Raw genomic sequence first — 17,280 nt, 5'->3', positions numbered from 1 at the left:
AGATTTTGTTGGGTATAGTTGACACAGTCCATCACCACCACTGACTGAATGATTAGCTATGTAGACCCATTAACAATGTTATATAATCAGTTACTTCGTTATGTACACCAATACTGACCAGCAATTAAACAAAAAGTATTTAGCTAGATAAAAGCAATATTTGTTATTCTATATTCTGTACAATAATAACTGATATCTGGAAATGTTCTAACCTGAAACGCCACCTGGTGGTGACCAAACAGAATGTTTACCAATAATTCACTGGTAAATAGGGAGTGTACGTTGAAAATGCTACAACAGAGGAACCTGCGGGTAAACACACGGATAAAAGCATATGGATTGGTATTTTATTAACTTAAATTGAGGGATGGTTAGATTTACTCTAAATGTTTAAGTTAGTATTCAGTCATTCAACCTGGTCAATCAGAGGGAGTACGTTTTGACTTTCTAGCTAACGTTAGCTACCTAACGTTAGCTACACAGTTAATGCATTCATGATGAGACAACCGCCTTTCCATGTCATTTGAATGTAGCTAGTGCTGGTGTTAACGTTACAACACCTAGCTGAGTCCACACTCAGCATTATTTGTCCGTTGTTTCTAAATGCTTAAAAGGTAGCTAGTGACCAAATATACTAGCTAAAGTTCGTGAAATAATAGCTACAGACAGTAGCTTCTAGTCGTCTAACCAAAGGAAATTTGCAGACTTGTTGGGATTTCCCTTCGCTGTGGTTACCAATAGTCACCTTGACGCTTTACTTTAGCTAGCTAGCTAACGTTAGCTAATTAAATTTGCTCAGATTTAACGCTGCTGCAGTCAGAGAAACATCATGGTAAGTATCGTATACTATCTAAATCAAGATAAGTGTCATTTATCACAAGTCTCCTCATACATTCTTGGTCATTCTGCAAGATCAACCCTCATAAGATGTAATAGTGCTCAGTATAGGTTGTTGAGAGCTAGCTAATTCCTCACAACAAGATAGCTTCTAGTTAAAGCTTACAGTTTATAACTATTCAAGTGCCAGTAAGCCCCATTGAAATTTGTTTTAAAACCCCTAACCTGGGTGGGTATAATTTATGGAACGTTCCAACAGGAATCTGTAACAAAAGCTTCGTAAATAACAAGGTTGCCAACAAACAACGCATACAAAGTTGTATAGCGGCCGAATAAGATACCCGGTAGGGAGTGGGCTACTTCATTTTCACTCACCACGTTTATACCGAAAATGTATGTCCTCACTCTGGTAGCCTATGGACAAACATTAAGAATAAGCTATGTGGTGAGTCAATGCCTATTCGACAGCTAGTTAGCAAGGTGCATTTATCGTGCTACTTGTATGCGTTGTTTGGCAATCATGTACTTTACGAAGTTTTTGGAACCGATTCCTGTTGGAAAGTTCCACATATTAAACCCACCCCCATCCTGTGTTCCTAATCGATACAGGCTAAACAGAAGAAAGGACAGAAGAGTAAGTCCCTCTGATGTTATTTACCAATTTAAATCCTGCACAATACAACTTGAATGGAGTTCACAGATTCATTCAATATGATGTTTTTGTACTACAGGTTCAATTGATGATATGTTAGGAGACCTGTTGGGAGATGATGGTATGTGATTACATCCCTACAAGAGATCTATGACCATTCATACTGACAAATCATTAGTATAATATACTGTAAGTACACACTGTGTAGTGATGGTAAAGTTTTCCTGTTTATTTGTACAGATTTCCCAGTGAAGGCCAAAGCTCCTGCCCGTGAAGCAGGCAGACTAGGACCTCCTCTACCATCACGCAGTGGAAAACGGTGAGTTAACTGGGACTGAAATAATGTACTGCCAGATCAGAGAGTAGTCTCAACTCTTTCTTTCTTGACCATTTAGACAGAGGATACTGTCAGTCTGCTTGCTAATTCTATGCATTTCGGTTTTCCAGCTCACTATTGGGCGACGACGACTTCTTCAGCAAACTGGCTGAGGAAGCTGAAAATGATGAGGTGAGTTGGCAGGTCATACATTAAGTATGGCAGGGAGGCAGTTGACTATGTTTTCCTTCATATACATCTTTTATATTCACTTCCAATCCAGGGCTCTGATGTTTCTGAGGCTGATCCCACAGCCTTACTGGAGAGCTTGAAGGTAATGATGCCTTGTTCTAATGACAAATCCCCAGGGAGTAAGACTCCAGGCTTTATGTGTGAACATTCATAACCCAGCTGTGTCTGTTCTATCCTTACATAGGACATAGATGATATGGACGCTGATCTCTTTGGATCAAAGAAAAAGCCCAGTTCAGCCCCAGCTCAGAGTAAAGGCTCCGGCATTGGAGGACCTATGAAAAATCCTCCTAAATCAGGAAACAAGTTAAAAGGAGGAGGAGGAATCTCAGATGAGCCAGACATTGAGGAGAAGAAGCCAAGTTCTGCTCCTGCATCGACAGCACGTGGCTACAAGAGGTTCAGCTTCACTGGTGAGCTGACTGTCCTGTCTGGGTCTTTGGATAGTCTGGCTACACCATTTGTTATCAATGACCCGGCCACCAAATTAGTATTAATACAATGCAAATATACATAATTGTACATTATTTCTCCCTATTGCTGCATTGCTTCAGATGATGACATTCTTGCCCCAACAACTGACACAAAAGGTACCAAAGCTAAGAAGGATGTTACAGTTGGACCTGTGTATAGACCAACAACAAAAAAAAAATCAGGTCAACTGTAAAATCCATTAGAGTGGCCCTAAGTGTAGAGTTCTTAACACACCATAAAGCATATCAATATCAAAACAGTATCCCCAGCCCTGGTATCATATGTTGTCTACAGACTTTGATGAGCCTTTGGCTGACCTGTTAGATGATCTACCCATAGAAGACAAAAATGAGCCAGAAATCACCAAAAAAGCTCCTCCAGAGAAATCAGTGCTCCCCCCAGACTCCCCTATCATAAAGAAAAAAGAAACAGGTTGGTGAAATGTTTTGTTTTATTTGTGAATTTATACATTGTAACATACCCAGAATGTATCAAATGCATATATTTCTCCTGTAGCCTCACCAGCTCCAGTTCCAAAGAAGCGGGACGAGCTTACGTTTGATGATGACGAGGATGACCTAATGGATGCATTGGGGTTTGGGGAGAGTCCCAAAGAGAGCCCTAAGAAGAATGAGACAGTGCTCATACCAAAGAATGAGAGGTAGGGTCTCAAATGCCTCAGTCAACATAAGTTCCAACCAAGGCTATCGCAAAACCTATGGACTATGATAAACCCAACAAAAAGTACATTTGAAATGCACCCTCCCTATTCCTCTGTGCTGACTGTCTCTAGCAGCAGTGAGCTCCCTCAAAGAGCACGCACCAGGCTAGATGAGATTCTGGGGCGTGGGACGTCCCCTCGCCTTCTGGAGCGCCCTCCAACAGGGGAGAGGAAGGACCCTCCGCAGCAGCAGGAAAAGCAGCAGCATCATCAGGAGACCCCCACTACTAAAGGTAGCTAACATTCCATGTTTTTGTATTTAAAGTGTGATATGGTATTCTTGAATGAATGAAATGAGAGTTGTTTCCCTTTGTCAGACCCCTTCCTAGAAGAAGACCTGACGTTTGGGTCCTATCAGCCTACACTGGTCACTACACCTGAGGGACGCCACTCACGCAGACAGTCGGTCAGGTAATTCAGAGTCCATCATATTTAGATATACCATAATTTCCGGACTATTAAGCGCACCTGAATATAAGCCGCACTCACTGAATTATTATTTATTTATTATTTTGAACATAAGCCGCACATGTCTAAAAGCCGCAGGTGCCTACCGGTACATTGAAACAAATGAACTTTACACAGGCTTTAACGAAACACGGCTTGTAACAACAATAAATAGGCTTTAACGAAACACGGCTTGTAACAACAATAAATAGGCTTTAACGAAACACGGCTTGTAACAACAATAAATAGGCTTTAACGAAACACGGCTTGTAACAACAATAAATAGGCTTTAACGAAACACGGCTTGTAACAACAATAAATAGGCTTTAACGAAACACGGCTTGTAACAACAATAAATAGGCTTTAACGAAACACGGCTTGTAACAACAATAAATAGGCTTTAACGAAACACTGCTTGTAACAAAAATAAAAATAATTAGCAGTAAGCTTTAGTTGTCTTTTTGCACTGAGTCAATTCCTCACGCTGCTGTTTCCAACGTCTTATCATCGACTCATTAAGACCAAGCTCCCGTGCAGCAGCTCTATTTCCTTTTCCAACAGCCAGATCAATCGCCTTCGACTTGAAAGCTGCCTCATATGCATTTCTCCGTGTCTTTGCCATGATGAGGGTGACAAAATGACTACCGTAATCAGAATGATGGGAAGTTTGAGAGCGCTCGATTTAATCTAAACAGTAAACAAAAAAGTTGTTTGACCTTAAAACCTCTTAAATCTAGACGTTCCGCTAGCGGAACACCTGCTCCAATATCCAATGATAGGCGTGGCGCGAAATACAAACTCCTCAAATCCAAAAACGTCAATTTTTCAAACATATGACTATTTTACACCATTTAAAGACAAGACTCTCCTTTATCTAACCACACTGTCCGATTTCAAAAAGGCTTTACAGCGAAAGCAAAACATTAGATTATGTCAGGAGAGTACCCAGCCAGAAATAATCAGACACCCATTTTTCAAGCTAGCCTATGTCACAAAAAACAAAACCACAGCTAAATGCAGCACTAACCTTTGATGATCTTCATCAGATGACACTCCTAGGACATTATGTTATACAATACATGCATGTTTTGTTCAATCAAGTTCATATTTATATCAAAAACCAGCTTTTTACATTAGCATGTGACGTTCAGAACTAGCATTCCCACCGAACACTTCCGTTGAATTTACTAAATTACTCACGATAAACGTTCACAAAAAACTAATTATTTTAAGAATTATAGATACAGAACTCCTTTATGCAATCGCGGTGTCCGATTTTAAAATAGCCGTTCGGTGAAAGCACATTTTGCAATATTCTGAGTAGATAGCCCGGCCATCATGGCTAGCTATTTTGACACCCACCAAGTTTGGTACTCACCAAACTCAGATTTACTATAAGAAAAATTTGATTACCTTAGCTGTTCTTCGTCAGAATGCACTCCCAGGACTTCTACTTCAATAACAAATGTTGGTTTGGTTACAAATAATCCATAGTTATATCCAAATAGCAGTGTTTTGTTGTGCGTTCAAGACACTATCCGAAGGGTAAAGAAGGGTGACGCGCTTCGAAGCATGTCAAACGCTGTTTAAAATACATTTTTATGCCATTTTTCTCGTAAAAAAGCGATGATATTCCGACCGGGAGTCGTTGTTTTCGTTCAAAGACTGAAAATAAAAACATGGAGTCGTCTCGTGCACGCGCGCACCAGTCTCATTGTTCTCAGATCGACCACTTACCAAATGCACTACTGTTTTTCAGCCATGGCCTGCAAAGTCATCATTCAACGTTCTGGCGCCTTCTGAGAGCCTATGGGAGCTTTAGAAAATGTCACGTTACAGCAGAGATCCCCTGTTTTGGATAGAGATGATCAAGAAATGGTCAGAGAGAGCGCTTCCTGTTTGTAATCTTCTCAGGTTTTGGCCTGCCAAATGAGTTCTGTTATACAGACACCATTCAAACAGTTTTAGAAACTTTGGAGTGTTTTCTATCCAAAGCTAATAATTATATGCATATTCTAGTTTCTGGGCAGGAGTAATAATCAGATTAAATCGGGTATGTTTTTTATCCGGCCGTGAAAATACTGCCCCCTATCCATAACAAGTTAACCCGTTCGGCAATTTCATTGGTCTAATGAAAGCTTCATGCCGCCAAAAAACTGAGCACGTCACAATGTTTTTTTTTTTTTTAGAAAAACAAATTGAAAGCGGGAAAAATCCATATATTAGCCGCGTCATTGTTTAAGCCGCGAGGTTCAAAGCTGGGAAAAAAGTTGCGGCTTATAGTCCGGAATTTACGGTAATCTAAGTTCCTGAAGCTTATCTATGTAAACTACTGGACCAGTGTATGACAAAGGAAATGGCCACCATCTAAGATCAGCCACTCCTTTTCAGATTCTCCACTGAGGACAACAGTGCCTCTTCTCCTGAGAAGAAACCCAAACCCATCACCCCCACCACGCTCACCCCTACCTTCCCCCGGCCTGCTGCAGACTGGCTGGGCCTCTCGCAGGATGATGAGGAGGAAGAGAAGGAAGAGCCCCCGCCTGTACCAGAACTCTTGAAGACCCCCTCTTCGTCAGTGGGCAGCAAACCCTCCTTGTCTGGCAACCGCATTCCACAGCCATCGACAGAGACTCCAAACACCTCCTTCAAATCCCCCAAACCAGTAGGACCCAGTGCAGAGGTCTCTGCAAGCCAAAAGGACGAAGATGATTGGCTATCAGGGGCATTGAGCAGGAAGAAGACTCAATCATCCACACGGTCAGAGGAAAAGAGGACAACCCAGGAAGACTTTCTGGGGTTTGGAGACGAGGTGGATCTGGAGTCGTTTCTCAGGTAATGCCAGGACTAGGGTACTCTACAGGGCAGGCTGTGTCATACTACCAGAGTTCTAGAGAAACACCTACATTAGAAGCGACTGCTTACATCTCAGTACGTTGACATTGATTGTCTGTTACTTCCTCAGCAAATGTGGTTCTTCACCAGCTTCCAGGAGGAAAGATGCATCCACCCCCGACAAGGAACCAGGGTATGATCAACCTTAATCTAAATAGCTGTGATGTATAATATCTATCACTGCAACATTGCCCCAGTGAGCTATATGGGTTCTTGTGCTTTTGAACATTGAGGTCAGGATTATGTTCCTTCTCTTCAAGAGATTCTCCTCTGCCCAGGGAGCCCTCCCACAGACAGCCCAGCCCTACTGCTCATTCTACCCCAGTGAGAGAGGACCAGTTCAGGCCTGGTATGTTACTCACTCCCGTCTTAGAGGACCCAGCTAACCATGTCCCTTTTCCCTCTACGTCGTGCTATTCAACTACCTCACGGGAAGCATATTTTATAACAAACATGTTTTGTTTTTCCAAGCCAAGTCTCTTTCTAGTCATTTGGCTGATCCAGAGCCTACTAGAATGTCTACCCCTATCCCAACTGACCCTCCTGAGCAGACACAGGAAACCAATCACACATTCACTAGTGACCCAGCTGAGCCAATAGGGACAAAGAGTCATGCCCAGCCCCGACCAGCTCATTCCACTGCCGAAGAAACTGAGCCCATCAGGCAGAATTCGCACACAGACCACACCCCTCACTCACCAACACCTAAGACCCGTACTGAGCTTGTCTCACATCCACAACCCACAGTCCTGTCAAAGGCACACATCAGCTCTCCCCTCCCCACAGATACCAGTCGAGCAGTCCACTCATCTCCACAATCCCCCACAATAGTCATCCAACATCCACCCGCCAAACCTCAGCCTTTCCCTTCCTCTCAACTAGTCTCCCCCTTTCTATCCACAGCTGTGTCTGCTAGAGTAGGCTTCTATCCTGACCAGACCCCAGACCCCTCTCCCCTGCCAACCTCTGCTACCATTAGCTTACCCCTGCCCCAGCAGTACCATCCACCAGCCCTGCAGGATCACAGGGAGCCAGGATGGCCAAGTCAAGCAGAGCTGCCCCCTAACTACCCTGCCCAGCCATGGCAGTCCATGTCTGGCCCCATGCCCCATGCTATGATGCCTCCCTCTATGCGGTGTAGGTACTCTTAGGGAAACATAGGGATAGCTTATGGACAGTAGTCATTTTGAATAACTTTAACTGTATTCGTATTTCAAAAAATTATGTCTCTAGTTTCTTATCAATCACTGGCATTGATGGGCAGATTGACACATACTGTTCTTGGTTTCCCAGTGCCACAGCAAAGCCAGATGCAGAACACTGCACCTGTTGTCCAATCACAGGTATGTAAAGGCCTTTCTATTTTTTGTTTATATGTCATTATGGATGATTTGTGTTTGGAAACCATAAGTCAGTTATTTAATTGTTTAACTCTTCCTCTCTTTTAAACAGGTGTCTCTTTCAGCCAACAGTTTGCAACAACTCTTACTACAACAGCAGCAGGTAAAACAAATCTCTGATCACAATTACCTTTTCATTTGATGGAAACACTTCGCATTTCATTCATTTTACTAATGTGAACACATACCTCAGGTTTTATCAGATGTTCTCTTTTGAGAGTCTTCGGTAACTTGACTTCGGTGTCCGTCTCTGTCCGTAGTTGGAGTCCCAGCTGCTGGGGTTAGGGGGAGCTGTGGATGTAGCTGGGCTGCAGAGACAGAAGAGAGAGACTGAGAAGCAGAATGGAGATCTAGCTTTACAGGCCCGCATCATCAAACTGGAGGGACAGGTATCTATCAGCTGTATTTTTGACAGTGATCTTCCTCCTTCTGCCATTTCCATAAACAACATTCGGCTCTGACTACTGCGTCTTCTCTTCCAGGTGAGATCTCTACAGCTGGAGCTAGACCAGAACCAGATGTTGCTGGAGAGTGTTCAGCAGAGACACAAGCAGGACACTGAGCTCATGGAGAACACACACAGGTATGACAGGAGCTTGGAGATCTATAGAAGTCCTGCCACCAACCACAGACTGAATCACTACCTCTTTACCCAAAAGAGTGTGTGTGCATCCACCAGGGCTCGTGTGAAGCTGCTTGATGATTCCGCGGCACAGCGAGAAGCACGGGCACGACAGGAATGCGAGGACCTAGCAGAGCGCCTAGCCACCGTCACACGTATAGCTGAACAGGAGCGTATGGAGCTGCAGGCACAGCACCAGCGCAGACTGGCCCAAACCCAGCAGGACAGAGACCGAGAGGTGGAGCGACTCAGAGACCTACAGAGGTAGGGGGCTGAAAGATACCACATTAGAGAACAAGAGATTGTGGCCATGCCTGTATTTTCTCCCTAAAGCCCAGCTATTTTCACTGCTTGTGGATAAAAGAATGTATGTTATCTTTATATTTCCATAATGTTCCTTAATTTCTCTTTGCTTTGTCACGGTTTCCTTCCTCTAGGAAGTCTATTTTGGAGATGAAGAAAGACCACGAGGATCAGGTCCAGAGGCTGAAGAGATTGAAGGATGAGGAGATTGATGCTGTGACCAGTGCCACATCACAAACCAGGTCACACATGAATTTCTACTCGATACTCATTTTTAACCATACTCTGCTTAATCTCCAACCTTTGCATAAGAATTATACAGAGGACATGCTACATGTAATCAAACTCGTAACTTACTACAAGTTCTCTCTCATTCTGTGTATTGGTGTTGTAGGTCCCTGACAGTGGTGATTGAGCAGATGGAGCATTTCTCCCACAAGCTGGGGGACCTTTCGTCTCGGGTGGAGAGCACCCATGAGAACACAACCCAGGGGCTGGAGCAGGGGGCACGGCAGAGAGACGAACAGCTCCGAGGTATCATACCACTGCTCAGTTTTATGAAAACAATGATTTTCATAATACAGTAATTTATATTTATTTTGCCTTCAGTCAGTGAGAATGTCATGACGTTATGTGAAAGTCAGCTTGTCTACTCGTTTCAGTGATGCAGGACCGTCTGGGCCAGCAGCAGAGGGCCATGGCAGAGGAGAGAACAAGGCTTAAAGAAGTCATCGCCAAGATGGACACCCAGCTGGCTGAGCAGCAGAGACAACTAGAGAAGGTCAGGAGTCACTCAGAGGTTCGGGCTTTGTTGACTGTGCTTCTATCACAGGTCGTCATTGTAAATACGATTCTTCTTGACTTACTTGTATAAATAAAGGTCAAAGAAAAATGTTGCCATGTCACTCTGGGGGAAAAAATGGGATTGTAAAGGAAAACGTGTCTTGAGTGACTTCATTTGAGGTCTTGTGTCAACACAGGGCTCCAGACTAAAGTTCAGTTGGTGGCACCACGCCCCTAAAAAAAAAAAATCGTCAGCGTCACAATAGAATAGATTTGAGGCACCATCATATAAAGTCATCCACAATGCTTTATCAAATATGCAGTCAATTAACTATACATTAATGTACATATTACCTCAATTAGCCCGACCAACCAGTGCCCCCCCGCACATTGGCTACCCGGGCTATCTGCATTGTGTCCCACCACCCCCTTACGCTACTGCTACTCTGTTCATCATATATGCAGTCACTTTAACCATATCTCATGTACATACTACCTCAATCAGCCTGACTAACCAGTGTCTGTATGTAGCCTCGCTACTTTTATAGGTTGTCTTTACTGTTTCCTCTACTTACCCATTGTTCACCTAATACATTTTTTGCACTATTGGTTAGAGCCTATAAGTATTTCACTGAAAGGTCTACAGTCGTGGCCAAAAGTTTTGATAATTACAATTGACACTTATGAAATGCTTGTAAAGGCTGTTATTGACAATTACATGAAGTTTATGTAAATATTTGCAAAAATCTGCCCTGGCATGCTGTCAATTAACTTCTGGGCCACATCCTGACTGATGGCAGCCCATTCTTGCATAATCAATGCTTGGCGTTTGTCAGAATTTGTGGGTTTTTGTTTGTCCACCCGCCTCTTGAGGATTGACCACAAGTTCTCAATGGGATTAAGGTCTGGGGAGTTTCCTGGCCATGGACCCAAAATATCAATGTTTTGTTTCCCGAGCCACTTAGTTATCACTTTTGCCTTATGGCAAGGTGCGCCATCATGCTGGAAAAGGCATTGTTCGTCACCAAACTGTTCCTGGATGGTTGGGAGAAATTGCTCTCGGAGGATGTGTTGGTACCATTCTTTATTCATGGCTGTGTTCTTAGGCAAAATTGTGAGTGAGCCCACTCCCTTGGCTGAGAAGCAACCCTACACATAAATGGTCTCAGGATGCTTTACTGTTGGCATGACACAGGACTGATGGTAGCGCTCACCTTGTCTTTTCCGGATGTCCCAAACAATCGAAAAGGGGATTCCGAGAAAATGACTTTACCCTAGTCCTCAGCAGTCCAATCCCTGTACCTTTTGCAGAATATCAGTCTGTCCCAGATGTTTTTCCTGGAGAGAAGTGGCTTCTTTGCTGCCCTTCTTGACACCAGGCCATCCTCCAAAAGTCTTCGCCTCACTGTGCGTGCAGATGCACTCACACCTGCTGCCATTCCTGAGTAAGCTCTGTACTGGTGGTGCCCTGATCCCGCAGCTGAATCAACTTTAGGAGACGGTCCTGGCGCTTGCTGGACTTTCTTGGGCACCCTGAAGCCTTCCTCACAACAATTGAACCGCTCTCGTTGAAGTTCTTGATCCGATAAATGGTTGATTTAAGCGTAATCTTAGCGGCAGCAATATCCTTGCCTGTGAAGCAATGATGATGGCACGTGTTTCCTTGCAGGTAACCATGTTTGACAGAGGAAGAACAATGATTCCAAGCACCACCCTCCTTTTGAAGCTTCCACTCTGTTATTCGAACTCAATCAGCATGACAGTGATCTCCAGCCTTGTCCTCGTCAACACTCACACCTGTGTTAACGAGAGAATCACTGACATTTCAGCTGGTCCTTTTGTGGCAGGGCTGAAATGCAGTAGTAATGTTTTTGGGGGGATTCAGTTCATTTGCGAGGCAAAAAGGGACTTTGCAATTAATCTGATCACTCTTCATAACATTCTGGGGTATATACTGAGGCAGTAGACTTTGAAAATTGTCATCCAGAACTGCGCACGTGACATAACATGTCCAAGCAGGAATGCATGATTCAAATTATTTTTTGTATGCAACCTAATCCAGTGATTGTCATGAATTTTTGGTTCACAATTAGTCAATAGGGCTCCAGAAGTTTCAGCATATAGACATGAATGTACCGTCATCTTTATGTGTGCTATTATACAGGCCTAATTCTCCACCCGAGGAAGTGGAAACCCGAAACACATTAGCTAGATCTAAATAAACACCTATTGCTAGAAGCATGCATTCAAACAGTAAATATAACGTCCTATTTTTTTTTTTTTACTTTGGCCAATGCGCAAAACAGTGCACTTTGAGCTCAATAATGATCGTTAAATGTGTATTATACCTGCAGAAAGCAGACCCCTCCATTTTTAACATGGATAACTAGCTTGCTATCAAACTTATTTCCCCCCGCAAATGCATGAGGCTCACTCATTACAGCATCCAGCCACATCAAAACAGGCAGGTACAGTGGCACAGCAGACATGAGGATAATGCACGTCACTGTTAAATGTTTTGATTGAGGCGACCAGGTAGAATGTGCAGCTTGCACCAGTGCCACCAAAAAAATATGTACTTGCACAGCCAAGTGAAAGGGTCGCAATATTATATTCAGTGGTTGTCTTAATTTGCATGAATGGTTAGCTTCTTCCATTTCCCCAGAATGTTAAATGTGTTGTAGGAGCGCTGGAGAGTGAATGCAGAGCAGGCTAAGGCTGACTCATCTCAGAGAGGCCTGGACGAGGAGAGACGCTCTTTAACTCAGCACATCAGCATGGAGAGAGAGGAGCTGGAGAGGGCAAAAGTAAGACAGATACTGAGGGAGAAGAGGTTAAAGATGTCTGCCAGATTTCTACCCAAGTCTTTCCCAACCCTGGTCCTCGAGTACCCCCTACAGTACACCTGATTCAACTAATCATCAAGCCCTGAATGAGGTGTACTGTTGGGGGTACTGGAGGACCAGGGTTGGGAAACACTGACTTAGAAGACCCCCCTACTCCCCTCCATGTCTAGAGTGCCCTGTTGGTGGAGCAGCAGCAGGTAATGCAGCGCTGTGCGGAGGAGAGGAGGAAGCTGGCGGCTGAGTGGACCCAGTTCCACACCCAGGAGAAGCAAAGGCAGGACCGGGCAGAGCGGGAGGCCAGCCGGGCGCTGGAGAGGGACGCCCACAGAGAGGGCTCCATCATCAACATGGCACAGGTACTGCAAACTAGGATAGGACAACAAGAGGCTTGTATGTCTAGCATTGTTGCATGCAAAAAGCCAGCGTTTTACCATGTTCAGGCAATGGAGTTCACTTAACCCAATCATAACATTTCACTCACTTGATCAAGCAATTGAGATTTGCAGAGCTTTGAAACAGGCCATCTTCTGTAATCACCAGGAACAGGTAGACCTGAAGCTGCGTGCTGGGGAGCTAAAGCAGCATGAGGCGGCTGTAGCGCGGGAGAGGGAGGCTCTGGAGAGACAGAGGGAGGAACTGGACAGGGAAAAGGAGAGGCTAAGTAGTACAGGCCTGCAGCTGAAGACACGTGCCCAGGAGGTAGAGGCCTTCAGCAAGGTCTGGACCACAACCTCATCACTTTTAGCTAGCTATTGGGTTGACAGTAATGTATATAAATCATTGGTTGTTGTATACGATAGAGTGGAGGTAGCACAATGTTGTGACTGGGCGCCCTGCTTCGGTATTTGCAGCTGGCATCAGAAAAATATAATGAGGGGGAGAAGGCCCTGCAGGAGTCCAGACAGGTGGAGTCTGAGCACCAGACCAGGCTGAGGAGCATCCACTCCCAGATGGAGAGACTGAGACAGCAGGAGCAGCACCTCCATCAGGTCAATAAGTGGGGGGATACACTAGCCAATATCCCACAAGCCTCTGCTGGTACACAGCAGGAACAGCGCATTATGGTTGGAATGGAGCCAGTCTTATAGCGCCTTTGAATTGTGTACAAATCATACCCTGACTCAGGGAAATGTTAGTGTATATCAACTAACCATTTCCCCTTCTGCAGGAGAGAATGAAGACTGAGCAGCATAGAGAAATGAGACTCAAGCACAGCCTTCCAATCACTCAATCTATGGCACCTATATTAACAGGTGGGCTGAGCCTTTTACAAAACATGTATTTTTTGCTGAATTAACACAACAGCATATTTTACAATATTTAAAATACTGCAGACTTCAGACCAGTGTTGGCAGTACCTCAGATGGCTTCCACCAAGGCTTTTCGCCAGCCCTCACCCCTGTTCTCTAGTCCGGATTCTACAGAGCTCCAGGCCAGATTGGCCCTGCTCAGGCACACAGCAGAGAAGGTAACTAATGCATTACTAACCAAATCAAGTGCTTACAATCAGTTTAAAGTTGGACAGTGGGCCAAAGCAGTTTACAACTGAAGTCAGCTTTGAAAATGACCTTAGATGTTCTAGTAAAGATGGAACAAGCAGATTCGTTTCAAAATCTTTATTGTATATAATTTACTGGTTTTATCTTCTTAGGATCGTGACTTCCTGCAGGACGAGCAGTTCTTCCTGGACACACTCAAGAAAGCACCTTACAATTCAGCCTTTCACACTGATTAACTGTGGGGCTTAGAGCCCTGTGACTTTTCTTGGTTTTAAGTACGCCATTAAACTTTACATTTTCATATGTTTGTATTGAACTTGTTTCTTTGTCAGTCACTGATCATTCATTTGGTGAATTTCAATTCTTCAGTCCTGTCCTTGGCACATCTTTGACCCCATTACCTAAAATGAAAAACATCTAGTAAGCCAAGGAAGGGCTCCAGCAGTCAACTGTTATCTTATAAAACCAGAAAGTGAGTACCGTAATTTCCGGACTATAAGCCGCTACTTTTTTCCCACGCTTTGAACCTCGCGGCTTAAACAATGACGCGGCTAATATGGATTTTTCCCGCTTTTAAAAAAAAAAAAAACATTCTGTGACGTGCTCAGTTTTTTGCCGGCATGAAGCTTTCATTAGACCATAAAATTGCCGAACGGGTTAAGGTCAAACAACTTTTGTTTACTATTTAGATTAAATCGAGCGCTCTCAAACTTCCCATCATTCTGATTATGGTTGTCATTTTGTCACCCTCATCATGGCAAAGAGAGAAATGCATATGATGCAGCTTTCAAGTTGAAGGCGATTGATCTGGCTGTTGGAAAAGGAAATAGAGCTGCTGCATGAGAGCTTGGTCTGGAGCAATGACTTTCTTGGTAGGCTACTGTTTACTGCAAATTTTTTATTACAAGCCGTGTTTCGTTTAAGCCTATTTATTTTTGTTACAAGCCGTGTTTCGTTAAAGCCTATTTATTTTTGTTACAAGCCGTGTTTCGTTAAAGCCTGTGTAAAGTTCATTTGTTTCAATGTACCGGTAGGCACCTGCGGCTTATTTATGTTATTTATTATTATCATTATTTATGTTATGCTTAGACATGTGCGGCTTATTTATGTTCAAAATAATATTTTTTTTTTTAATTCAGTGGGTGCGGCTTATATTCAGGTGCACTTAATAGTCCGGAAATTACTGTACATATGGATCTCCCATCAAGCCTCAGGGGTTTCTATAAGTCAACACTGTTGTTCAGACAGGGATAACATGTTTCATCACAGGCTTGTTACCCTCTTCACATCTGCGCCGCCATTACTCATACCATTTAATTATCAGCCACAAGACTACTTCAGTTCATGTAGTAGTTACCTGATCTAATTCCAGGGGTTCACATCCAGGTTGGCAGACCTGTAGAGAAATTACGTTAATTTGGTTCAATGCTACAATTGCCAAAAGCGTGGTGAAATCAGGATTGTGAATTTCTCAGAGCAGCTTTATCCAGCGTCAGTTATCGCATCAGACGGCACTTCCTATGCAGCAATTTCATCTCTGAAACCACAGTCACCATTATATCCACTGTAAAGTAAACCTTAAACCTAGATGAGCACTTACCAATCAACAGTTCTCTTGACCCTCCGGCACTATAAACATTTGAAATATTAATACATGTTCATCATGATAATACTTTAATGAATCATTATCCCATAATTTGAAACTCCCATCAAGTCTCAGGGGTTTCTATAGGTCAACACTGTTGTTCAGACAGGGATAACTTGTTTCATCACAGACTTGATACTACACCCTCCACAGATTAAGTAATAGTGTTCAATGTTCAAAGTAGTAGTTACCTGCTCTCATGGGAGTAACTTCCTTGGAACATTTTCATAGGATCACACCCAGGTTGGCAGACCTGTAAAGAAATTATCATGTTTGGTTCGCATGACCACAATGGTCAAAACAGTTTCACATTCAGGGCTGTGCATTTCTCAGAGCATCTTCAGTGAGAAGTAAAACTAATCAATGTCTCCATTTCAGTCACAAGAGACCATTGAGGTTCTAGCTAAGTACTTACCAAGCAACTGTCCATTCACCCTCTGAGGCCACAACACTACAAGAAAGGGTATCAATTAGTCCATTACTGCACAACTTCAATTAATGATCTTGCTATGCAACATGGCTACATAAAACCTTGAGAAATAAGGCCACAATACATTCACTCAACTGACTACTGCCAAAACGTACCCTTCAGATCATATGAGTCTTCCATCAAGCCTCAGGGGTTTCAGTAAGTCAACACTTGTTCAGACAGGGATAACTTGTTTCATCACAGGCTTGTTAATTAAGCTAGGTAGACACGTCAGACCTGTTCAAGTCTGACTGTCATCAAACTGCCCAATTTAAAACTGGTCAAACGTAATCATGGAGATTGTTTTACCTCTTGAGTGGACACAGCCCATAGAACTTCTGACGTCCATCCACGTTAGTTAAGATGGGAGTCCGTTCAAACGGCCCTAAAAGGTGCAGACAAAGATCAGACGGATACATAGCTAACCACATGCAATAAGATACAATCTACAGTGGAAACAATGTTTCCGCGCTAGTAAATTAATCATAAGTGTGCCGCAAATGTTGACGCAGACCACGTTCCCACACCTCAGGCGTCCTGCACCACAGTGATCACTAAACAAAATCCCAACACTAACTAAAACCCGTTATGTGATAAGAAAAATCAGGTAACGTATGTTCGAACTGATCTACAGAAACACCAGGGTTCTAGAATGTTATTTAAACAGGCCAGGCCTAGACTTCTGGTTAGAAAGTTAGCTAACGTTAGCTTGCCATGTGGCTAGCAGTTAGCGAACTAGCTACTTCTGCACGGCTAACAGTGGTCACTTACAATTTACACTCATGGTGGCTGGTCGACACTGGAGTTCGTAGAGTGTTTTTGAAGCATTTTGCTATGAGTTGATGCGGATAGTTACCCCCCAAACAAATTCAACCAGCCACATATCCTCTACTCTAGAAACGTTCGAAAGACTGAAATTGTGCTTATGGTAGGTTTTTATACCTTTCAATACGTCATATGTGACCAATCTTGGACCAGTAGGGAGTGGGGTTTTGAATTTCCCAGAGCAGACCTCAAGTGGCGCACATATCAGGAAGACTACTCACTCAGCCGTTGGGTTGGGTGACTTCATGTTTTAATCAGTGGTTGCAATCTGTCTCAGTGAATGCACCTATTAAT

General features: G+C 43.5%; 1 protein-coding gene, 1 long non-coding RNA gene and 4 other non-coding genes across 22 annotated transcripts; 1 reads left to right on the top strand and 5 right to left on the bottom strand.

Annotated features, from left to right (window-relative positions):
* The first annotated feature begins 239 nt into the window (after window positions 1-239).
* Window positions 240-14,350, top strand: fbf1 (Fas binding factor 1). Of its 17 annotated transcripts, none has more exons than XM_014193586.2 (31): window positions 240-342; window positions 1,447-1,471; window positions 1,569-1,610; window positions 1,730-1,808; window positions 1,937-1,997; window positions 2,089-2,139; window positions 2,242-2,470; window positions 2,612-2,647; window positions 2,826-2,963; window positions 3,048-3,192; window positions 3,325-3,485; window positions 3,570-3,663; window positions 6,091-6,534; window positions 6,665-6,727; window positions 6,828-6,943; window positions 7,498-7,731; window positions 7,888-7,937; window positions 8,047-8,097; window positions 8,255-8,383; window positions 8,477-8,577; window positions 8,674-8,880; window positions 9,054-9,161; window positions 9,314-9,453; window positions 9,582-9,718; window positions 12,387-12,509; window positions 12,719-12,904; window positions 13,089-13,265; window positions 13,400-13,537; window positions 13,717-13,801; window positions 13,883-14,016; window positions 14,185-14,350. In XM_014193586.2, exons 1-31 carry the CDS (start codon window positions 244-246, stop codon window positions 14,197-14,199), a joined length of 3,798 nt encoding a protein of 1,265 aa, XP_014049061.2. In that variant the 5' UTR covers window positions 240-243; the 3' UTR covers window positions 14,200-14,350. The 17 variants fall into 17 exon arrangements, with proteins under 17 accessions (XP_014049061.2, XP_014049059.2, XP_014049052.2 ...); XM_014193584.2 differs by having other exon boundaries at window positions 241-342; window positions 2,871-2,963; window positions 14,200-14,350; XM_014193577.2 differs by having other exon boundaries at window positions 241-342; window positions 3,328-3,485; window positions 14,200-14,350.
* LOC106601401 (uncharacterized) lies at window positions 14,153-17,112 on the bottom strand. The gene is made up of 7 exons (XR_001328007.2): window positions 16,933-17,112; window positions 16,471-16,546; window positions 16,108-16,143; window positions 15,884-15,945; window positions 15,648-15,676; window positions 15,405-15,443; window positions 14,153-14,448 (listed from the first exon to the last, which is right to left on the bottom strand). It is a non-coding gene; the product is annotated as an uncharacterized lncRNA (long non-coding RNA).
* Window positions 15,251-15,322, bottom strand: LOC123741948 (small nucleolar RNA R38). The gene has a single exon (XR_006769471.1). It is a non-coding gene; the product is annotated as a small nucleolar RNA R38 (small nucleolar RNA).
* LOC123741949 (small nucleolar RNA SNORD49) lies at window positions 15,517-15,589 on the bottom strand. The gene has a single exon (XR_006769472.1). It is a non-coding gene; the product is annotated as a small nucleolar RNA SNORD49 (small nucleolar RNA).
* LOC123741946 (small nucleolar RNA R38) lies at window positions 15,757-15,828 on the bottom strand. Its single transcript, XR_006769469.1, has one exon. It is a non-coding gene; the product is annotated as a small nucleolar RNA R38 (small nucleolar RNA).
* Window positions 16,302-16,371, bottom strand: LOC123741947 (small nucleolar RNA R38). Its single transcript, XR_006769470.1, has one exon. It is a non-coding gene; the product is annotated as a small nucleolar RNA R38 (small nucleolar RNA).
* Window positions 17,113-17,280: the final 168 nt, after the last annotated feature.

The sequence above is a fragment of the Salmo salar genome, chromosome ssa03 (assembly GCF_905237065.1).
Source record: "Salmo salar chromosome ssa03, Ssal_v3.1, whole genome shotgun sequence".
Classification (NCBI taxonomy): domain Eukaryota; kingdom Metazoa; phylum Chordata; class Actinopteri; order Salmoniformes; family Salmonidae; genus Salmo; species Salmo salar.
Note: the sequence above shows the minus strand (reverse complement) of the source record. Positions and strands in the feature narration are given on the sequence as shown.